The sequence below is a fragment of the Chiloscyllium plagiosum genome, unplaced genomic scaffold (genome assembly GCF_037043375.1).
Source record: "Chiloscyllium plagiosum isolate Xiang-an unplaced genomic scaffold, Cpla_swu_hap1 HiC_scaffold_2, whole genome shotgun sequence".
NCBI classification, from domain to species: domain Eukaryota; kingdom Metazoa; phylum Chordata; class Chondrichthyes; order Orectolobiformes; family Hemiscylliidae; genus Chiloscyllium; species Chiloscyllium plagiosum.
In genome coordinates, this window is record NW_028270140.1 from 20,524,229 (window position 1) to 20,548,972 (window position 24,744).

The 24,744-nt window shown below is 39.6% G+C and overlaps 1 protein-coding gene across 3 annotated transcripts in view; it reads left to right on the top strand.

Annotated features, from left to right (window-relative positions):
* LOC122565174 (uncharacterized) overlaps nt 1-24,744 on the top strand; it is a 108,744-nt gene that overhangs the window by 39,821 nt on the left and 44,179 nt on the right. For all 3 annotated transcript variants that reach the window (XM_087995244.1, XM_087995250.1, XM_087995253.1), the window contains exons 6-10: nt 2,008-2,305; nt 2,646-2,777; nt 3,755-4,503; nt 8,009-8,150; nt 23,422-23,583. In XM_087995244.1, the coding sequence (XP_087851370.1) occupies nt 2,008-2,305; nt 2,646-2,777; nt 3,755-4,503; nt 8,009-8,150; nt 23,422-23,583 (1,483 nt within the window). The remainder of the gene's footprint in view (nt 1-2,007; nt 2,306-2,645; nt 2,778-3,754; nt 4,504-8,008; nt 8,151-23,421; nt 23,584-24,744) is intronic.

The window sequence follows — 24,744 nt, forward strand, 5'->3', positions numbered from 1 at the left end:
GTGACCATTTAACTAAATGTTTATTTTGTTTCTGATTTGGATGTTGCTATTCAATTTAACTGTTCCAAACCACATGTAGGTGGAGTTTGCAGGAAATGCACTCTTCTGGATACCAATCTATGAGTTCTCCTCCTCAAGTCAGGCCTCGTAGGACTCCTTTGCTGTCTCGAGTCCTCATACTGGCAACAACTACAATGGCTTGCTGGCCCGGATCCTGAAGAGCATTTCAGCCTCATTTGGCTGAGGCTCAGCTTTGTTTTGGCATTTTGCTGTGGGCTGACCTAGGGTCCTTCTCACAATATGCCTTGTGTGACCTCTACGATTGCTCACGCTCAGTCAGACAGATGAGTGCTCCACTTGCTACGTTTTCTCATGACAAATCCAGTTCTCATGCCTGCTTGAAGTCTCATACCAGTTGAGCTTCAGCTAGTAGGCACTTTTGCATGGTTATGTTATTAATCCCACATACCAAACAGGGTCTCAGCATCTTTTTAATGGTTAACCCAAAATCACATGCCTCTACCAGTCATCTTAACCGTGTCAAAAACCTGGTACAGATTCCCCGGTTCTTGAGCAGCCTCATAGAACCGATAGTGCCTCAGAATTAGACTAGGTTTGGGGTTGTAATATTCCTTAGCTAAACCTGTCAACTCGTGAAAGACTTTCGTATCTGGTGCTTCAGGGCAAGTTAGGCTCCTAATAACGGAAAATAATGCAGGTCCACAAACAGTCAGAAGGGTTATTCATTGGTTTTCATCTGTCCCAACGTCATACACCTAGAAAAATAAATAGTCTTTCCATATAACCGGCCTAGGCTGCGATGGCAGGATTAAACAAGTCAAGCTTCCCAAATAAAGGATGATGTCAGTAATGCTTACCCATTTAAAGATGACTGTGTTTCGAGTGAAATTTATGAAAGCGTATACTGTTGTGCCATGTTTCCACTGAACTAATTGCCTAAAGTCTGGTATCTCGTCACCAAGTCACCCTTTATTTACATGTGCACAGTATGTAGATGCTGACCAGCTGGCTCGGAGCCGGTCCTAAGAATGAGGAAACTCTGAATCTCCTTTTTATATCTGTCACTCGGGGCTCCCCTTGGCCCAGGTTTACAACCCCAATCAAGGATTTCATAGTTAATAAGATCCACCTGGTCTTGGTTCCAGTCACTACAGAGATGAAATACAGTGAGGTACTGTATTCTGCAGGAATGTCTCGTAAGACCTGCTTTAAACAATATATTGTGTCGCAAGACGTAATTTAAGTGCAAATAAAAGATTCATCTTTAGGCTAAAGTTAATGTGAATTAACATTAGTTGTCCCTCAATTTGAAGATGCTATCTGCTCAGGATCCCATGTTTCTGCCATGGGTGGTCTTATGAGAGAAAAGACTAATTCTCAACCCTCCAATCTTTGGACATACGGGGCAGGATATCCTGCAAAATAGTGGGATCTGGTTCTGAAAAAGAGTCATACTGGACTTGAAACGTTGACTGGTTTGCAATCCACAATGCTGCCAGACATATGAGTTTTTCCAGCACATTTTGTTATTATTTCGTACTTCCAACATTCATAGTATTCTTGTTTTATAAGAGGGAATTGCAAATCTGATACACAGTGAGCAGTGAACAACATTTCGTGCGCGGAATGAACATTTTTCATCTAACTCTTCCTACTTCCTAAGAAGCTTCTAATTTTTTTATTGACTATCAATTTGTTGTTTTCCTTTAAATCACAATTGAAGTAATTGTCTGAGAACAATATGCTGATTCTGCAGTTTTTAATAACTATTAGTAATAGTTCGCTGAAGCTGTTTATTATGTGCGTTTCGCTCAACCAGTTTGTTTGTGTCTTTATAGATCAAAAAATCTTTCTTTTGGTGAAAATTGAGTAGAATTTATTTTTAATTACTTCTGTACTTTTTGTTTTGCAATGGCTGTTTATGCAAGTTTTATACATATGGATAAGTCCTTTATAAGTTTTTTTTTGTTTTTCTTTTGTCTGAAGGCTATTGCAGTTCAAGTAAACGAACGCAGCTTCAGCTGGTAAAAGCAGCTGATGTTAATAACAAAACCAATGAATGTGCTGGTGGTGGTGACAATGTTGTTAATCATGATGACGATGGTGAAAGAGGCTTTGTTGATGAAGCAGAAGAGCACCATTTTGTTACATTGAAGACCCTAGAGCCAGAAACAGATGTGACCCCTGTGGAAAAAATTGGGATTACTTACAATGCAGAAACATCAGTTATCAACTCAACTCCAAATGATTCAGCTTTACCTCCAGGATCTAAACCAAATATGAGGTATAAAAACTGGTACCTTAGTTCGAGTAGAAGTAATAATAATAGACTTGGGCAGATTTGTTAATAGTAGTATCTTACCTAACCTTTCAATATCCACTCATTCTTCTGAGAAAATACAGAAGATGTATTTTTATTTTACAGAATAGGCAATTAGCAGCTTGCAGGCTATGTACCTCTTCATATTAACTTTGCGTAATAATTTATGACAGGCCTTTTACATCACTGTATAAAGCTGGCAACTCTGAGGATGTTATTTCTTCAATAACTCTCCTCTTCTTTTGTCTGTTTCTTAAAGTTTGTTCATTATTTCTGAGTCTGATTTGCTAAATTTTGTTTGCAGACTGTGTTTTGACACCAGTATTACACCTGTAGTCCTGAGGAGCCCTCTTGATGCACTCTCAAAAAAGAATATAATCCAATCCACTTCAGATGTTGAAAGACATATGACTCTGTCCAACCATTTTGGAAAGGAGTAAGTAACTCTATAAATATTCAGACTCCCACTGATCCTTTTTTTCTTACACTTTTTCTGAAAGCATTGGTTGCCTGCACAATTATGGTTCCACATGTACCATGCAACCTTCATGCCTTCAATTTTAAGGACAATATAACTATGTCCAATCCTGTTATCTCCTGGCTTCATAAGGATCACTTAAAGTTGTCCAGATAAGAACTGTGGCTTCTTTATTTTCCCCTCTCTAATCGAGTGGTGTTGAGTATAATAATAGCATCACAAGTGCTCCCCTGTCTGAGTAATGACACTGATTGATAATAAAGTTTCCTGATGTGCTTGAATGGATCAGTTTGTTGGGACAGTGAACTGCTAAACAAAAAAGCTGTGAATTTGTTCAAGTAATATAACCGTGTACAACATAGTTGTGTGCTGAATTATCTAAGAATTATTGTATTAACTTGCTTCCTTTCAAATAGATGGGTTTTATTTAATTGTAGACTGTCTCACTTATTGTATTCTTGTTTTTCATGTATAAAGCTCAGTATTTCATTCACTGGGTCATTTCTCAGCACAATAGCTGAACAATCTGAGCCAATTTGCCTGCTTTAAAGTTGAAATAACATTTGGCAGTTATTTATCAGTCAGCATTATTGATACATTTTCCATGGCAATATCTCTACAAATCAGATTCTACTTGCTAGTCAGTATAAATGTTGCTTTTCTTCCTGAATTAATATTCTTCTGAATTGTCCTGATGAGTGCAAGACAGTGTCTTTTTTTTTAGCATACTCAAACTTCTGTTATACCTAACAACTATTTGAAATAAAACTATGAACTCAAGTTGCATGGTATTTCTGTGTATAATTTGCAAAAAAAAATGAATTTAAATGAGATAAAATCTAGAATTTTGATATGCAGGTTGAGCATTTATATGCATATGAAAGGAATTAGGATACAGTTCTTAATCTAATACTATTGCCACATTCTTTCCACAGACCTGTTGTTTCTGTATTGCCACCATCAACACAAATTGCTCCTAGTACATTAGCCCCTGAGTCTAATGACTTTGAAATTGAACTGGTGGGAAATGAGAGCTTCAGTTTTGAGTCAAAGATTATTATACCAAGGAAAACCCAAGTATTAAGCCAGAAACCAGAAAAGCAAGAAAAGAAATCAAGCTCAAGCATGCAGAAAGTGATAAAGAAAGGTAAACATAAAACAGGAGGAAAAAAAGCTGTCACAGATGAAAAGCAGGCTGAATTACTAACTGAGCCAATGCACTTGAAACAGTTGGAGGATGAAGAAGCTTCCAAACTAAATGAACCAGTCAGAAAGTCTACTGTACTTCCGTTGAAGAAGAATTATGAGCAGCAGCTGCAGGAAGAATTACAGAATGAACCTATGTCTACTTCTAAAGTATTTTTAAATCCCAAACAAAGAACAGAATTTGGACCTAAAAAGCAAAAATCAGGAACAAGATATGCTACAATTGAAGGCAACAGAGATGGTCTTGCGGCATTCCAGGAAGAACCACCTGTAGCTGTGACAGAAAAAGCAAATGGAATGGAAAAGCCCAAAGTATCTCAACAGGGAGCAATAAATTCTGAGAACTTTGCAAAATCTAATAGTTTGGCCAATTTACCTAAAACTGGAGCAACCAATAAAAAAACACACAAAAGAATTTTATGTGCAGAATCTGAAACTCCAAACAAAAAGAAAGTGGTAAACCAAACCCTGTCATCAGGTAATTGTTTTATCTTTATTCTAAAACAGCATTTAATTGTTGATAGAGTATGTGAACTAACCTGATCAAAATGTCTTCACTGAGTTATTGGCTGCTTAAAATGCACGTTGCTGTATGCATGTCGCTCTGTTTGTCTGTCCACTCTGTAGCTCATGCAGCATTTAGTCTACCATTCTGAAGAGGATCTGCTCTTAACATGTAGCTGACACAAAGGAAATAACCTGTAAAGTGTTTTGAAACCAGACGAAAGCAAATTTAATTTCACAGATCAATGACCAGGGGCATAGATTTAAGGTAAGGGGCAGAAGGTTTACAGGAGATGTGAGGCAAGACGTATTCAACCAGAGGGTGGTGGGAATCTGGAAGTCACTGTCTGTAAGGATGGTAGAGGCAAAGCCCCTAATAACATTTTAGTAGTATTTAGATGTGTGCTTACAATACCAAGACCAAGTGCTAGGAAATGGGATTAAAGTAATTAGGTGGTTGTTTTTGATTAGTGCCAATTTCATGTAAACAACTCGCAACAATTCTGCTGCAAACTGTTTGGAAATAAATCTTGAGTTGATGATGGCTGCATTCTATGAAGCTCCTTTTCATTGTATGCTAAATTTGGAAAACATTTCCAGTTGTAATATTCAAGTTTATTTTCAGGTTTTCTATGACACATGTTATCCATGTCTTGTATCTCATAATGGAAGGTGTCATCAACAGTGTTATGTACCAGCACTTGCTTAGCAATAACTTGCTCAATGATGCTCAGTTTGGGTTCTGCAAGTGCCGCTCATTTCCTGACCTCAATACAGCCTTAGTTCAGACATGGACAAAAGAGCTGAATTCCAGACATAAGGTCGAAGTGAATGTCTTTGGTATCAAGAAATCCAAGCAATACTGGAATCGATGGGCACTGGGGAAAACTGTCTGCTGGCTGGAGTCATACCTAGCACAAACTAAACTGGTGGCTATTGAGGCTCAGTCACCTGAGCTCTAGGACATCACTACAGGAGTTCCTCAGGATAATATCCTCGGCTCAATCATTTTCAGCTGCTTAATCAGTGACCTTGCCTTCATTTATGACTCATCAAATACTGAAGCAAGCCATGTTCAAATGCAACAAAACTTGTACAATATCCAGGTTTGGGCTGGCAAGTGAAAAGTAACATTTGTGCCACTCAAATAAGAGGTAATGATGATCTCCAATAAACAAGATAACCATCACCCCTTGACATTCAATCGTGATATTATCACAAAATCCCCTGGAATCAACATTATTGAAGTTATCATTGACCACAAACTCAACTGTACTCGCTATTTAACATTCTAGCCCCAAGAGGAGGTTTGAAGCTATGCATCCTGCAGCAAAGTAGCTTACCACTTAGCTCCCTAAGCCTGCCCACCATCTACACAGTGCATGATGGAATCTCCCCATCTGGCTGCATGAGTATCGCTCCAACAATGCTCTAAGCTTGACACCATCCAGGACAAAGTCGCCCACTTAATTGGGATCCACAAACATTCAGTTTTCACCCCAATGCTCAGTAGTAGGTGTGTACCATCTGTGAGTTACGCTACAGAAATTCACCAAGGCTCCTTAAGCAACACCTTTCAAACCCATGATCTCTACCATCTTGAAGGACAAGGGCAGAAGATATCTGGAAACACCACCACCTGGAAGCTCCCCCTCCAAGCCACTCACCATCCTGACATGGAAATATATTGCCGATCCTTTAGTGTTCTTTAGGTAAGAGTCCCAATCTGGGCCCACTATGCAGCTAAAGCTGCAGCTGCCACTTCCCCGACATCGCCAGAAGTCCCCACTCTGGGCCTACCACAACCATGAGCCACTAATGCAGCCACTACCTCTCCACTTTCACCAGGAGTCCTGCTCAGGTCTCCTCCATGATGACACCTTCTCTCTTGCTGACAATAAGATGATGAAGAGAAAGAAAGAAGACTAAAAGGAAAGAGAAAGAAGGATGCTGCAGACCTGGAATGGATGGGCTCCAGAGCCCAAACGCTATCTACCTTGTTGGTGCTGCCATCTTGGAAATTTTTTCCTGTATCTTTTTATTTCACAAAAGGTGATTATTCTATATAGGTCTGAAAGTATTAAAGCTGAAGAGTGCCATAAGCAGCATCCACTAGCATGATGAGCTTGTGGTATCTCAGGATCTTAAAGGAATAAATCTACCATCTGGTCCTCCTAAAAGTCTTTAACACTATCCATTATATCCATGTAACCTGTAGCTAGTTGCTAATATGCAATAAATTACATTTTGTTAACTACTCCTAGTTAGAGCAGGAAATTGTTTTCCTCTACTATACAAGACTAAGTCGACCATAATCATTTCCTACACTTAAAGGATGGTGGCAACAACCTTCATCCTGAATAGCAACATATGGATTACATGATTTGGCATGCCCATGCAACATGCTACTGTAGGACGGCTCATAATATTTCTATAATTTGCCAATTAGGTTCTAAAATGGAGGAAACAATCGATTTTAGTTTTCAGTTCTGTGAAGGTCAGATGTTTTTGTTTTTAGAAATAGCCAGAAAAAAATTGAACAGTAGTCGAAATATAGCATTTTCAAGAAATCATGTGAATTTAAATAAATTTATAAGGAATTCCCAAGGACATAATTGCTACTGACTAGTTTTACAACCGAGGGAGTCAGAAAGGAGCCCCGACATGGGTTCGCTCAGAGGGAAATTATCTGTTAGATTTGCTTTCTTCGTAAGAGTCAGGGGAGAATTTATCAGTTGCTAAGAGAAAAAGCAAAAAATCAGTGGTTGTCTCTGAGAGCAACCCATGTCCAGTAGCAGTAGTGAGCTGAATTAGTAGAATTTTTAATGTGCTGGGGAGATAAATTAATTGAAGTGAAGAGCCTAGAGTGAATTCACAGAACTTTGATGCAAAGCAAACCCGATTGCAGCCATGCTTATTGAGTGTCTATACAGTTATTGCTGTCATAACATATTTCTTCCTGATATTTGTAATGAGTTTGTTTCAACTGTTTATTTAATGTGTTGCTATTTGTTGTTCTGTTAAAAGTACATTTTCAGCCTCGTGAATATGTTCAGTGATTGACTTCCATGGTAAATGAAAAGAGAAAAATAAAGCACACTATGAAACTAGATCTCATTGTGATATCTGTCTTGTCCAGTATTACTGTCAGCTGAGGTCTTAACAGTATACTGCAGTGAGGATTTAATTTGGCTGCTTATAATCACATGATGAGCAGTGCTGTAAAATCTTAAGAATTGCCTTGAGTCACCTCCTTATGCAACGCAGTCAGCAATAGTGAATAGCTGAAGATTTAAGCATCCTATAGAAGAAATGAAGTGGCTTGTGTGTAATTCCAAAATGTTAAATACTCTCCTAATGCCTGTCCTTAAGCTTAACATGAAAACTGATTTTTTTAAAGAAATAAAGTTTACTCTGAGCACATTAGTAACTTCACAGGAGCTGCATGTTCTCATTTTTTACTTTGCTTTCATTACCAGGTTATGCCACTTTGTCTAAGCTGTCCATGCCATTGACTGAGACTGTAGCAGACGATCAAGAATGTGGCAGGTTAGCTGAATTGGAAGCAAACAAACTAAATGCCAGCCTACTCAAAGGGAAGAACAAGAAAAAAAACACTGTGTATGTATCTTAAACTCTTTCAAGACTTTCACAAAGAATCATTTCAAGAAGATACAAAATTTGGAAAGACAGTATAAGTAAAATCAATACAAACATTGCTGTTTGGTTTCTTTAAAGTTTCCTCCTTGAGTTAGCTGATTGCTGGTGATAACTTGTTTAACACATGCTGGCAACCATCTACTTTTTCACACAAGTGGCTTTTCTCAATGTGTGAACTCACTGCCTGAGCATTTTTGTGCATTGCCTGCACATACAGCACGGAAACAGACCTTTTGGTCCAACTTGACATGCCGACCAGATATCCTAACCTAATCTAGTTCCATTTGCTAGCACTTGGCCCTTATCCCTCTAAACCCTTCCTATTCATTTATCCATCCAGATGTCTTTTAAATGCTGCAATTGTACTAGCCTCCACTACTTCCTCTGGCAGCTCATTCCATACATACACACCCTCTGCGTGATAAGGTTGTCCCTTAGGTCTCTTTTACATCTTTCCCCTCTCACCTTAAACCTATGCACTCTAGTTCTGGCCTCCCGAACCCAAGGGAAAATAGTTTCTCTATTTATCCTATCCATGCCCCTCATGATTTTATAAGCTTGTATGAGGTCACCCCTCAGTCTCTGCTCTAGGGAAAACAGGCCCTGTCTATTCAGCCTCTCCCTACAGCTCAAATTGTCCAACCCTGCCAACATGCTTGTAAATCGTTTCTGAACCTTTCAAGTTTCAGAAAAGACAGATTTCCAAATAATTTTTCCATAATGATCATGGCGATGCCTTTATAGTTATTGCAATCACTATGGTCTTCTTGGTTCTTGCCATTTCCCATACCTGGAGATTTGCTAACAGCAAGTGAGTCAGTGGCATTGATAAGTTGCTTCACTACGATTATTCTCAGTACGTTGGAAGTAAGGCAATGCAACAGTAGTATTTAAGGAAAAGTAAAACAGGAACTGTAGGTCTATTAGCCTGACCGCAATCATTGGAAGATACTGGAATCTGTTATTAAGGAAGTGTTGACAATGTACTGAGAAACTAGTAGTATAATTAATACAGTACAGGAGAAGGCTTGCAGGGAACATATAAAGATTGACACTAAGAATTTCTATAAGTATGTGAAGAGAAAGAAATTAGTGACGTCAAATATAGATCCCCTACAGATACAAATGTGTGTGTGTGTGTGTGTGGGGGGGGGGGGGCGGGAGGAGAGGTGTATGATAGGGGACAAAAAAATGGCTGAGGAACTGTATATTTTGGTTCTGTCATTATAAAAGAGGACACAAGGCAGATTCCAGAAATGTTGAAGATTGCAAGACTTACTGAGTGGGAAGAACTGAGGGAGATCAATATTAGTAGAAAAATGGAGCTGGGAAAATTGAGGGGATTGAAGGCAGATAAATTCCCAGGGCCTGATAATCTACATCCCAGAGTACTTAAGGAAGTAGCTCTAGAAATAGCGGATGTGTTGTTGGTCATCTGTAGAATCTAGAAGAGTTTCTGCAGATTGGAGGGTAGCTAATGTTACTCCAATATTCAAAAAGGGAGGTAGAGAGAAACCAGGGAACTATAGACCAGTAAGCCTAACATCGGTGGTGGGGAAAATTCTCGAATCCATTATCAAAGACTTTATAGCCAAGCATTGAGAAAACAATGGCAGAATCAGACAGAGTCAGCATGGATTTATAAAAGGGAATCATGCTTGACAAATTTATTGGAATTCTATGAAGATATAACCAGTAGAATTAACAAGGGGGAGCCAGTCGTTGTGGCATATTTGGACTTCTAAAAAGCATTTGACAAAGTCCGACATAAGAGATTATTGTGCAAGATTAAAACGCATGGGATTGGGTGGAGTGTATTGAGATGGAAGAAAACTAGTTGGTGGAGTGTTCAGGCAGGTGAAGGGAGATCTCATAGAGATTTATAAAATTCTAACAGGACTAGACAGGGTAGATGCAGGGAGGATGTTCCCGTTGGTGGGTGCATCCAGAACCAGGGGTGACAATCTGAGGATTTGGGGTGGACCATTTAGGACGGAGATGAGGAGACATTTCTTCACCTAAAGAGTGGTAGGTCTGTGGAACTCAGTACCACAAAAAGTAGCTGATGCCAAAACATTGAATGTATTCAAGAGATGGCTAGATATAGCACTTGGGGCGAATAAAGGTTATGGGGAGAAAGCAGGATTAGGCTGTTGAGTTGAATGATCAGCCATGATCATGATGAATGGCGGAGCAGGCTTGAAGGTCCGAATGGCTTCCTATTGCTCTCATTTTCCATGTTTCTGTATTTTTCAAAGGTGAAATTGAGTTTAACAATTTAAAGTTATTTTAAGCATTTAACTCATTGAGTAGATAAAAAGGAACTAATTAATTTAGAATACTTGGATTTACAAAGGCATCTAATAAATAAGTTGCTGCAGAAAATATTAAGTTAAAAAGGCCCGTGGAGTTTTGGGTAATATGTCAGTGTAGATGTACAAGAAGCAAAGGGCATTTTCAGATTAGTCAGCTGTATCTGCATTGCTGTCAAAGAGCATGGTGTTGGAAAAGCACAACCAGTCTGGCAGCATCCGAGAAGCAGGAGAATCGATGTTTCGGGCAAGAGCCCTTTATCAGGATGTCTGATGAAGGGCTTATGCTCGAAACATCGATTCTCCTACTTCTCAGATGCTGCCTGACCAGCTGTGCTTTTCTAGCACCGCACTCTTTGACTCTGACCTTCAGCATCTGCAGTCCTCACTTTCTCCTAGTATCTGGATTGCTGTCAGGAAAAGATCTGTTGTCTCAGTATTTAAAACTATCATTAAGAACGGAGACAAAGATATCAAGACCAGTGGAGTGCCACAAGGATCGGTGCTGGGCCCTCTACTTTTTGTCATTTACATAAATGATTTGGATGCAAGCATAAGAGGTACAGTTAGTAAGTTTGCAGATGACACCAAAATTGGAGGTGTAGTGGACAGCGAAGAGGGCTACCTCAGATTACAACAGGATCTGGACCAGATGGGCCAATGGGCTGAGAAGTGGCAGATGGAGTTTAATTCAGATAAATGCGAGGTGCTGCATTTTGGGAAAGCAAATCTTAGCAGGACTTATACACTTAATGGTAAGGTCCTAGGGAGTGTTGCTGAACAAAGAGACCTTGAAATGCAGGTTCATAGTCCCTTGAAAGTGGAGTCGCAGGTAGATAGGATAGTGAAGGAGGAGTTTGGTATGCTTACCTTTATTGGTTAGAGTATTGAGTACAGGAGTTGGGAGGTCATGTTGCGGCTGTACAGGACATTGGTTAGGACACTGTTGGAATATTGCATGCAATTCTGGTCTCCTTCCTATTGGAAAGATGTTGTGAAACTTGAAAGGGTTCAGAAAAGATTTACAAGGATGTTGCCAGGGTTGGAGCATCTGAGCTACAGGGAGAGGCTGAACAGGCTGGGGCTGTTTTCCCTGGAGCGTCGGAGGCTGAGGGGTGACCTTATAGAGGCTTACAAAATTATGAGAAGCATGGATAGGATAAATAGACAAAGTCTTTTCCCTGGAGTCAGGGAGTCCAGAACTAGAGGGCATAGGTTTAGGGTGAGAGGGGACAGATATAAAAGAGACCTAAGGGGCAACATTTTCAAGCAGAGGGTGGTACGTGTATGGAATGAGCTGCCAAAGGACGTGATGGAGGCTGGTACAATTGCAACATTTAAGAGGCATTTGGATGGGTATATGAATAGGAAGGGTTTGGAGGGATATGGGCCGGGTGCTGGCAGGTGGGACTAGATTGGGTTGGGATATCTGGTCGGCATGGACGGGTTGGACCGAAGGGTCTGTTTCCATGCTGTACATCTCTATGACTCTATATCAAGACTAATGTATCTAAATTTGCTGACAATACAATATTAGATGGAATTCAAGATGTGAAGTGGACTGCAAATGATTAGTTAAGATTTAAAAGTTGCCTGAGGGGCAACTTTTTCATGCAAAGGGTGATGCATGTATGGAATGAACGGGCAGCAGATGTAGTAGAGGTAGGTACAATTGCAACATTTAAGAGGTATCTGGGATAGGTACATGATAGGAAGGGTTTAGAGGGATATGGGTCAAATGCTGGCAAATGGGACTAGATCAGTTTTGAATATCTGGTTGGTGTGGACAAATTGGACCGAAGGGTTTGTTTCCGTGCTATATAACTCGGTCTCGAAGGGAGTGGTTGGTTACATGGTGGCAGATCAAATATAATATCAGGAAATATGAGCTTATTCATTGATTATAAGAATAGAAAAAGAAATGGAAGTTTTTATAGTTCATTTCAGAGAAACTTTGGTATACTTTTACAAGGAACACCAATGTGAATATGTAGATACAGCAAGCAATTAGGAAGGTAACTATCATGTTGACCTTTCTTCAAAAAGATTAAATCATGAATCTTACCACAACTCTACAGTGCTTTGAGACCACAATTGTTGTATTGTGTGCTATTTTGATTTTGGTATTTCTGGAAGGATATTTTCACCTCTGAGATAGTACAGCAGATGCTCACTGGATTGATTTTTGGTATGAGAAGATTGTCCTATACTTAGAGGCGGAGTAAATTGGACCAACACGCTCAGAAGTTTAGAATGAGATATACATATTAGATGCCTGAATATAGTTTTTTGGAAAATGGAGACACAATTTCAGGACAAGTGGTTGATCATTTAAGATGGAGACAGGAGAGTGCTTCATTCAAAGAGTTATAAAACTTGGAATTCTGTTTGGCTTCATTCGGAGTGAAATCTTTTTACAACTTTATAAAACGTAGGTTAGGCTACAGATGGAATACTGCATGCAGTTCTGGTCAAAACACTATCAGCATGACCAGAGTTTAGTGGAAAAGTTGCAGAGATTCACCAGGATTTTGCTTGGGATGGAAAGTTTCTCTGAGGAGAGACTGGACAGGCTTTTGGCTAGTTTTCCCTGGAGCAGAAGAGGATGGGAGGCGGTGGGATCTGGTTTGTGGACTACAAAACTGCGAGGCACAGACAATGTAGATTGTGAGAATTTTTTAGGCCACGGCAGATATGACTAAGACCAGAGGGCAGAAGTTTCAGGTGAGGAGTAAGTTGTTTATAGAAGATCTGGGAATTGTTTTTCAAATAGAAATATGGAAGACTGTAGAAATATGGTATTCTGTCAATGTTTCATTAAACTTGGATTCAGGATGGGTTTGCCAATTGGATACAAAATTGGCTTGATAGTAGGCATCCCTGTTCTACAGGGATCAGTACTGGGTCCATTCTTTTGTCATTGAAATAAATGGTTTGAATGAAAATATAGGAGGCATGGTTAGTAAGTTTGCAGATGACATCAAAATTGTTAGTATAGTCGACAATGAACAAGGTTATCTAAAATTATAAAGACCTTGATCAATTGGGTCAACGGGCTGAAGAGTGGCATATGGAATTGTTTGATTTTATGACTATCACTCTAAACATCTGGATGAGCACTTAAAATGAGAGGGCATAGTAGGCTATGGATCAAGAATAGATATACGAGATTAGTGTAGTTTGGTGTTTGTTGGTTGGCATAAACATGGTGGGCTGAAAGGCCGGCTATAGAGAGTTGTGGATGCTGCTTGAGAGTCATAAAGATGTACAACACGGAAACAGACACTTCAGTCCAACCTGTCCATGCCGATCAAATATCCTGTCCTGATCTAGCCCCATTTATCAGCACTTGGCCCATATCCCTCTAAACCCTTCCTGTTCATATACCTATCCAGATGCCTTTTAAAGGTTGCAATTGTACCAGCCTCCACCACTTTGTCTGGCAGCTCATTCCAAACGATCACTACCCTTTGTGTGAAAAAGTCGCCCCTTAGGTCTTTATACATTTTTCCCTTCTCACCCTAAACTTATGCCCTCTAGTTCTGGATTCCCCCACCTCAGGGAAAAGACTTTGTTTATTTACATTATCCAAGCCCCTCATGTTTGTATAAGGTCAACCCCTCAGCCTCCGACACTCCAGGGAAAATAGCCCCAGACTATTCAGCTTCTCCCTTTAGCCCAAATCCTCCAACCCTGGCAACATCCTTGTAAATCTTTTCTGAACTCTGTCAAGTTTCACAACATTGTCGAACATTTTCAAGGGTGATATTGATAGATTTTTTTTTGATCATTCAGGGAATCAAGAGGTTGGAAACAGGTGGGAAAGTGAAGCTGAGGTAGAAGAAATAGTTATGATAGTATGGAATAGAATTGCAGGGCTTAATGAGTGGACTGATCTGCTTATCCTCTCTTTTTATGTTCTTCAGAGGATTGCCCTGTCAGTTAATTGGCCATAGACAAATATGGTTATTGATTCCAATTTGGCAGTTCACTTGACCTGTGTCATCTGAATACTGCACTTGCTGGAAATCTGAAACAAACACACAATACTGGAGAAACTGGGGAGAGAGAGGATTAATGTTTCGAGTCTGGTCTGAAGAAGAGTCATACTAGGCTCAGCATTAACTCTGTTTTTCTCTCTCCACAGATGCTGCCAGACCTCTGAGTTTCTCCAGCATTCTCAGTGTTATCTGAACTTCAAAGTATTATATTTTAAAAATTAAATTGTCACAAGTTATTTCTGTAAAAATCTGCTACCTTGGTTTGTGGAATTCAGTGTTGTTAATACTCAACTATCCTCGAAACAAAACTATTGTCTTGATCTGGGTTCTCTTTCCTAATACTCCTTATTTGTGCTGATCACAACAGACAGCTTCTTTAGCAAGGTTATGTTTTCTATAAACTGAAACTAAACCTTTATACTTTTAAAAAATGTGGGCTCTATAGACAGCCAGCCAAGCCAATAGATACATTTCTTTTAAAGAATTTTTATTGCGTAGAAGTAGGATTTCATTGCATCTTACATAATTTCGAAAGACTTTATTTGTGTGTTAGATCAGGTGTCTTCATAAATTTGAACAGAGAAGCAAATAATGCCTGTGAGGTGTTATGCAACAGCTCACCTACTGAACTATTATAGGCAAGGACTAATTGGGGATAGTCAACATGACTTTGTGCATAGGAAGTCACGTCTCACAAGCTTGATTGAGTTTTTTGAAGAAGTATCAAAGACGATTGATGAAGGCAGAGCGGTCGACGTGATCTGTATGGATTTCAGTAAGGTGTTTACTAAGGTTCCCCATGAGAGACTCGTTAGCAAGGTTAGATCTCGTGGAATACAGGGAGAACTAGCTATTTGGATACAGAACTGGCTTGAAGGTGGAAGACAGAGGGTGGTGGTGGAGGATTGTTTTTCAGACTGGAAGCCTGTGACCAGTGGAGTACCACAAGGATTTGTGCTGGGTCCACTACTTTTTGTCATTTATATAAATGATGTGGATAAGAGATATAGTTAGTATGTTTGCAGATGACACCAAAATTAGAGGTGTAGTGGACAGTGAAGAAGGTTACCTCAGATTACAGTGGGATCTTGATTAGATGGGTCAATGGGCTGAGAAGTGGCAGATGGAGTTTAATTCAGATAAATGCGAGATGCTGCGTTTTGGGAAAGCAAATCTTAGCAGGACTTATACACTTAATGGTGAGGTCCTAAGGGATGTTGCTGAACAAAGAGACCTTGGTGTGCAGGTTCATAGCTCCTTGAAAGTAGAGTCGCAGATTGATAGGATAGTGAGGAACGTGTTTGGTATGCTTTTCTTTATTGGTCAGCGTATTTAGTATAGGAGTTGGGAGGTCATGTTGCGTCTGTACAGGACATCGGTTAGGCCACTTTTGGAATGCTGCGTGCAATTCTGGTCTCCTTCCTATTGGAAGGATGTTGTGAAACATGAAAGGTTTCAGGATTTACAAGGATATAGCCAGGGTTGGAGGATTTGAGTTATAGGGAGAAGTTGAATAGGCTGGGGCTGTTTTCCCTGGAGCATCGGAGGCTGAGGGTGACCTTTATAGAGGTTTATAAAATGAGGGGCATGGTTCAGATAAAGAGACAAAGTCTTTTCCCTGGGATGGGGAACTAGAGGGCATAGGTTTAGGGTGAGAGGGGAAGATATAAAAGAGACCTAAGGGGCAATTTTTTCACATAGACGGTGGTACATGTATAGAATGAACTGCCAGAGGAAGTGGTGGAGGCTAGTACAATTACAACATTTAAAAGGTATCTGAATGGGTATCTGAATAGGAAGGGTTTAGAGGGATATGGGCCAGATGCTGGCAAATGGGGTTAGATCAGGATAGGATATCTGGTCAGCAGGGACTAGTTGGACCAAAGGGTCTGTTTCCGTGCTGTACATCTCTATGACTCTATTGTAGTACCATGGCAGAATTTGGGGAAGTGCCATATTATCTCCACTGAACTTATTTTTATCTTGAACTTCATAGACTCATTTTCTGTAGAAATTTTGGCCCATGATCATACCTTTTGTTAAGAAATAGATTACGTATAATTTATTAATATATAATTTATTATACCATAACATCAGTATTAGTGTTTAATAGCATCTTCAAATCCTGCATGATTCAGAATTGCTTAAATGGCAAAATACAAAGCATTCTCTGTCCAAAAATTGCTCCTGTGTATAAACATAAGGCCAACTGACAAACTCAGAAACAAATACTTTTACACTGCTGACTTTTCTCAGGCTTGCTTTAGACCTTCTAAGTACACAATTTGGTCGTGGTTGTGGTTTAGCACCTAGCTTTCTGTTTTTGACAGGCCAAATGTTCCACAACAAAAAATCTATAAGCCAAGAAAGTGGTGAGGTAGCAGAGTACTTTGTAAGTAGTGCCAGGAGGTCTTTGTTATTGTTTGTTATCTGCTTTCTTGACTTTTCCAATATTTGCCTGGCCAGCCTTCAAACTTTAACTTGCATAGCTATGCTCAGTCAAAACGCTGTTTCATGGTATTTTACTTTGCGCCAAGTCTTGTTCACTTGGCCCTCAAACTAGATTCCGGTCTGATGAGGCTTTAATGTTAATTTTCCTCATTCTTGTTTTCATAGGGTAGGCTAGTTGTGCCTCTTGTGCATACTCTACCATTTGGTGAGATAATGATTGATCCACTTTAACCACTTATTTCTCTTACTGTTAGGTAATAAAAAAAAATCAATTTCAGATTTAAAATTAAAAACTAATGTTATATCAACTGCTACTTGCATAGGAAAGTTCCAAATTTCTTCTTCCCTCTGCATATTGAAATGTTTCTTCACTTTTCAAAGATCTAGTTTAATTGACAGATGATGGTCCTGGACTCTTCAACCAGTGAAGTTAGTTTTTCTAAGTCTGACTTACCAGCTTCTATCAACAGCATGAAAATTTTAAGAAGATCATCCTTTATTCTTGTACACAGGGAAATACAAACCAAATTTGTACAATCATTCTCTGTAATTTAATCCTTGGAGTCCAGGATAATTCTGGATTACCTTCAACGCCAATATACCCTTCCCAATGTTTGGTGTCTTGAATTGTTCCCTACTCCAGATATGGTCTAATCAGGACTTTGTGTATCTTTTGAATGGCTTCCACCCCCTTTCTTTTAGTCCTCTTGATATATATTCCAGCATTCTTTTAATCATTTTAATAATCTGCATGTCTCCATGAAATTTTAATAATCTATGTAGTTAGAATCCCAAGTCTGTTTGGATGTCCACTGTTTCCAACTTCTCACCATTTAAAAGTACTCCGATCTGACCTTTTTAGATTTAATATGGATGATCACATAGTTGCATACATTGAAATTTGTTTGCCAGACTTTTGCCCAGCTAATTAATGGTTAATATCATTGTAATTTTTTGCTACCAAATACTTTGCATCCAGTGCTTAATTGTAATTATCCATCACCATTCATAACTGGATGGGGCAGGACTGCGCAGCTTTGATCCATTGGTTGGGGAATCATTTAACTGTGTTTGTAGCACGATGCTTCCATTGTTTTATACAGTCTGCTAAACTTTAATTCTCTTGATTATCCATAAGCACAAGTAATAGAACGGAATAATAGAAATCTTTTAAAACCCATTTGTTTGAGGGCCACCACTTTTGAGAGATAATGTGAAGGAAAAGTTAGCCCCCAATAATGGGAAGCATTGATGCACTTTCTGATCTGCAATATGTACTATATTGCATGTGTAGCACAGAAAATGGTGGTTAAAAGTCACCTTACCAATAAAACCATTTTTACTCCAAATCTCTCGTATCAGAAAAGATGAACAAAAGCTTGGTAAATGAAGTACGTTTAAAAAACATCTGTAAAAGAGTGGGGGATGGAGTTCTGGCGAGACTTCTAGATCTCAGAATGGAAGTACCTGAAAGCTTGTGTGACAATAGTAGACCATTTAAAAGCAGGATTGTACGAGACATTGCCATCAACAATGTAGATGTTGATGGAATGTAGGATTGCAAGAGGTTACAGAGGTAGGGAGGGACAAAATTTTGGAGGGATTTGGTGCTGATCAGAACTAGTATGGGTTTGTAAAGGATAGCTCATACTTTGTGAATTTGATTGAATTTTCAGAACAAGTGACTAAAGTTGTGGCCTGGGAAATGTCTGTTTTTTATTTATATTGACTTCCAGAAGCCATTTGACAAGGTCCTTCATAAGACCGTATCAGCCGAAGTTGAGTATCTTTGAATTAAAGTGTAACTCTTAATATAGTTAGGAAATTGTCATGTAACAAGAGCCTGAGAACAAGATTGTGACAAAAGGATGTGTTTGGGCCTTAACCAGGGGAGTGGTTGTAATGCCACAGGATAAGTATTCCAGACATCTCGGCTGCTGCGTTAGGACATGAGTTCTACCTTTTCTAAGGAATAAATGCTGGTCTTGAGAGTGATGCTTGCATCTCAATGGAGGAAAAAAGTTTTAAAAAGGAAATCGAGCTACAGGGGGAAACCTGTATTAAATTGACCTTAACTGCAATATTGTGTCCACAGTCAAGCCATGGAGAATGCAGGGGAGAGTTACTGAAGTTACATCAGAGACTTCAGTTTAATGGACAGAGCTGAGATTGTTCTCCATTGTACAGAAGGTAGTAATATCTGGATTACCCCGGTGCTTCGTGCGAGTGAAGGTAGGAATAGGAGAATAGAACAGATTAATGCGTGGTTGAGGAGCTGGTGCAGGGGAGAATGGTTCACCGGATCATTGGAATCTCTTCTGGTGTAGAGGTTACCTGAACAAGGAAGATGGATTGCACCCAAATTGGAAGGCGACTAATATTCTGGCAGGGAGATTTGATAGAGCTACTGGGGAGGATTTAAACTAGTATGGTGGGGGGAGTGGGACCCAGAGGAATAGTGAGGAAAGAGATCAATCTGAGATTGATACAGTTGGGAAAGGGAGAGAGTCAAACAGTCAGGTCAGGCAGAAACAAAGCAGAAAACAAGGTAGGATTGATAAATTAAACTGTGTTTATTTCAATGCAAGAGGCCTAACAGTGAAGGCAGATGAACTCAGGGCATTGTTAGGAACGTGAGACTGAGATATCATAGTAATTACAGAGATGTGGCGCAGGGATGGACTGGACTGGCAGCTTAATGTTACAGGATACAAATGCTATAGGAATGATAGAAAAGGGGTGGGCCAAGAGAAGAGGGGGAGTGGCGTTTTTGATAAGGGATAGCATTACTGCTGTGCATAGGGAAGATATTCCTGGGAATACATCCAGAGAAGTTATTTGGGTGGAACTGAGAAATAAGAAAGGGATGATCATCTCATTGGGATTGTGTTATAGACCCCCCAATAGTCAGAGGGAAATTAAGAAACAAATCTGGAGGGAGATTTGAGATATCCTTAAGAATATAGGGTGGTTATGGTAGGGGATTTTAACCTTCTAAATATCGACTGGGACTGCCATTGTGTTAGGGATTTAGATGGAGAGGAATTTGGTAAGTGTGTACAAGAAAATTTTCTGAGTCAGTATGTGGATGTACCCACTAGTGGAATGGTAAAACTTGACCTACTCTTGAGAAATAAGGCAGGGCAGGTGACTGAGGTGTTAGTGCGGGAGCACTTTGGGGCCAGCACCCACAATTCTGTTAGTTCTAAAATAGTGATGGAAAAGAATAGATTGGATCTAAAAGTTGAAGTTCTAAATTGGACGAAGGCCAATTTTGACAGGATCAGGCAAGAATTTTGAAAAGCTGATTGGGGATAGATGTTAGCAGGTAAAGGGATGGCTGGAAAATATGTAGCCTTCAAAAATGAGATAACGAAATACATCCAGGGAAGTTACTTGGGTGGAATTGAGATATACGAAAGGGATGATAACCTTGTTGGGATTGCATTACAGACCCCCGAATAGTCAGCAGGAAATTGAGAAACAAATCTGTAAGGAGATTTCAGTTATTGGTAAGAATAACAGGGTGGTTATGGTAGGGGATATTAGTTTTCCAAACATAGACTGGGACTGCCATTGTGTTAAGGGTTTAGATGGAGAGAAATTTGTTAAGTGCATACAAGAAAATTTTCTGATTCAGTATGTGGATGTACCTACCAGTGAAGGTGCAAAACTTGATCTACTGTTGGGAAATAAGGCAGGGCAAGTGACTGAGGTATCAGTGGGGGAGCACTTTGGGGCCAGCGACCATAATTCCATTCATTTTAAAATAGTGATGGAAAAGGATAGACCAGATCTAAAAGTTGAAGTTCTAAACTGAAGGAAGGCTAATTTTGATTTTAATTAGCCAAGAACTTGGAAAAGCTGATTGGGGATAGATGTTAGCAGGTAAAGGGATGGCTGGAAAATGGGAAGCCTTCAAAAATGAGATAATGAGAGTCCAGAGACAGTATATTCCTGTTAGGGTGGAAGGAAAGGCTGGTAGATATAAGGAATGCTGGATGACTAGAGAAATTGGGGTTATTTGTTAAGAAAAAGAAGGAAGCGTATGTCAGGTATAGACAATAGAGATCGAGTGAATCCTTAGAAGAGTAAAAAGGCATTAGGAGTATACTTAAGGAAATCAGGAGGACAAAAAGGGGACATGAGATAGCTTTGGCAAATAAAGTTAAGGAGAAACTAAAGGGATTTTATCAATGCATCAAGGACTGAAGGATAACTAGGAATAGAATAGGGCCCCTCAAAGATCAGCAAGGCACCCCGTGTGTGGAGATGGGGGAGATACTAAATGCGAATTTTGCATCAGTGTTTACTGTGGCGAAGGACATGGAAGATAAGGAACATGGGATGTGGCGAAATGGATGGCGACATCTTGAAAAATGTCCATATTACAGAGGAGGAGGTACTGGATGTCTTGAAATACGTAAAGGTGGATAAATTCCTGATCAAGTGTACCCTAGAACTTTGTGGGATGCTAGGGAAGTGATTGCTGGGGTCCTTTCTGAGATATGTATCATTGATAGTCACAGGTGAGGTGCCGGAAGACTAGAGGTTGGGTAACGTGGTGCCACTATTCATAAAGCTGGTAAGGATAGCCAGGAACTATAGATCGGTGATGAGCAAGATGTTGCAGGGAAACCTGAGGGACAGAATTTACATATATTTGAAAAGGCAAGGACTGATTAGGGATAGTCAGCATAGATTTGTGTGTGGGAAATCATGTCTCACAAACTTGACTGAGTTTTTTGAAGAAGTAACAAAAAGGATTGATGAGGGCAGAGCGGTGGCTGTGATCTATATGGCCTTCAATAAGATGTTTGACAAGGTTCCCCAGGGGAGACTGGTTAGCAAGTTTAGATCTCATGGAATACAGGGAGAACTAGCCATTTGGATACAGAACCAGCTCAAAAGTAGAAGACAGGGTGGTGGTTGAATGTTGCTTTTCAGACTGGAGACCTGTGACCAGTGGTGTGCCACATAGATTGGTGCTGGGTTCAGTGTCTTTTGTAATTTATATAAACGTTTTGGATGTGAACATAGGAGGTATAGTTAGTAAGTTTGCAGATGACACTAAAGTTGGACATGTAGTGGACAGCAAAGATGGTTTCCTCAGAGTACAATGGGATCTTGACCAGATGGGCCCATCAGTGGGCTGAGGAGTGGAAGATGGAGTTTAATTTAGATTAATATGAGGGGCTGCATTTTGGAAAAGGAAATCTGGGCAGGACTTGTACATTTCATGCTAAGGTCCTGGGGAGCGTTGCTGAACAAAGGGGACCTTGGAGTGCAGTTTCAAAGCTCCTTGAAAGTGGAGTCACAAGTTGATAGGATAGTGAAGAAGGTGTTTGGTATGCTTTCCTTTATTAGTAAGAGCATTGAGTACAGGTGTTGGGATGTCATGTTGCAGCTGTATGGGGCATTGGTTAGGCCACTTTTGGAATATTGCGACCTTATAGAAGTTTATAAAATCATGAGGGTCTTTTCCCTGGGGTGGGAGAGTCCAGAACTAGAAGGCATAGGTTTAGGGTGAGAGGGGAAAGATATGAAAGAGACCTAAGGGGCAACTTTTTCACGCAGAGGGTGGTGTGTGTGTGGAATGAGTGGCCAGAGGAAGTGGTGGAGGCTGGTACAATTTCAACATTTAAATGGCATCTGAATGGATATCTGAATATGAAGGGTTTCGAGGGATATGGGCCAAGTGCTGGCAAATGGTACTAGATTAGGTTAGGATATCTGGTTGGCATGGATGAGTTGGACAGAAGGGTCTGTTTCTGTGCTGTACACCTCTATGACTCTAAAGATCATTATGGGGAGATTTAATGCAAATGCTGGAAATTATAAAGATACAGATTCATAATATGGAATCATAGTCATATAGCACGGAAAAAGACACTTCGCTCCACCTCCATGCTGACTAATTTCCCAAACTAAACTTGTCCCACTTACTTGTGTTTGATCCCTATACCTTTAAATCTTTCCTATTCATATACCTGTCCAAATATCTTTTACATGCTTTAACTGTGCCTGCAACTACCTTTTCCTCTGGCAGTTCACCCACATACAAGCCACCCTCTCTGTGAAAACATTGCCCCTCAGGTCCCTTTTAAATCTTTCTCCTCTCACCTGAAAAATATGCCTCCTAGTTTTGAGACCGCCCCTCCCCCCCAAACAAAAGGACAAAGACCTTTGCTATTCACTTTATCTATATCCCTTATGATTTTATAAACCTCTGCAAGATCACTCTTCAATGTCCTATCCTCCAGTGGAAAACAAATCCCAGCTTGTCTTTATAACTTGAACCCTCCAGTCATGGCAACACCCTGGTAAATCTTTTAAACTCTCTCCAATTTAATGATTTCTTCCTATAGCAGGTGTGAAAAGAACTAGTGGAAAGGTAAGATTTTTGTTACAAGTTACTTGTTACGATCTGGAATGCATTGTCAGAAGGTGACTGGAACTATTTTGCAGACAAACCTTGAATGCAAGTGAAACACCTGCGATTTTGAACAGCAAATGTGAGACCAATAAACAAAGGAATTGTCCAGCTGACAGTGGTGTCTTATCCACCTCATTAACTGAAAAACGGAAGAATGGACAAGTATCACAGTTTCTTAATACCTTTGGGATAAAGTGAGTCTGGTACCTTCTTTAACCAAACGCTTTTACAATATCAATGTTTTTAATATACTTTAAATACTTACCATATGATCTAATAATAAATAATTCGTTTTATAAATATGGCTGCATGTTATTACCTATAATAATTAATGGCTTACAACTTGTGTTGACTTTTCTAGCTAGAACAGTTTCAATTTTTAAGTCTACAGACATTTTTCATTTGATGAGCTTTGGAACTTTTTCTACATTGAAGAGCTAAATGATATTAGAATGAAGAAGTCACAGAAGACACTGTGAAGAGTATTTTAAAAAAAAACTTACAAAAAATATTTTAACATGCTCTGTGTTTAAAAAATGTCATGAAGCTTTATCTCAACTGAAACTGAAGTAACAGAAGCATCACCAATTTCTTCACTGATATTTGGGGGAAACAAAGAAGAAAATGTTTATTTTAAAAAAAAATGCATCTTATTCTTCAGCAATCCAACCTTCACCTATAGATGCAACTTTTTGTAATTTCTGTGGCTTATCCAGTTAGGTTTCTGGTTAATAGTAAGCCTCAGCATCTTGATAGTGGGGATGGTCATGCAGTTGAATATGGAGAGGAGATGATTAAATTCCCTTTTGTTGGTGACAGTCATTTCCTGGCACGTGTGATACGCATGTTACTTGCTCCTTACCAGCTGAAACCTGAATATTGTCCATATCTTACTGTGTATGAAATCCAGAGTGCTTCAGTATTTCAAGAGTCATTGAACACAACAATCTTCAGTGCATTCTCACTTCTGCATTTATGATGGAGGAAAGATTATTGATGAAGCAGCAAGGAATGGTTAGCCTAGGGCATCACCCTGAGGAACACCTGTGGCAGATGTACTGCAGGTGAGATGGTTGACCTGAAGCAATCATCACAACTTTTCTGACTGTCCCAATTGGCTGGGGTGAATGTAACAAATTAAGAAGGTTGGCAATAGACACTTTTAAATACCTAATATAAAAATACCCAATATAAAAATATCCTTCCTCAGTCATTTGAAAATGGTAACAGAGCATTTATCATATTGTTAATATTACTGACCACTGTTATACACATGATTATGTTATACACGTGATTATGTTATACACGTGTTTATGTCATTATGCCAAACAATATTCCTTACACTAGAGTAGAAA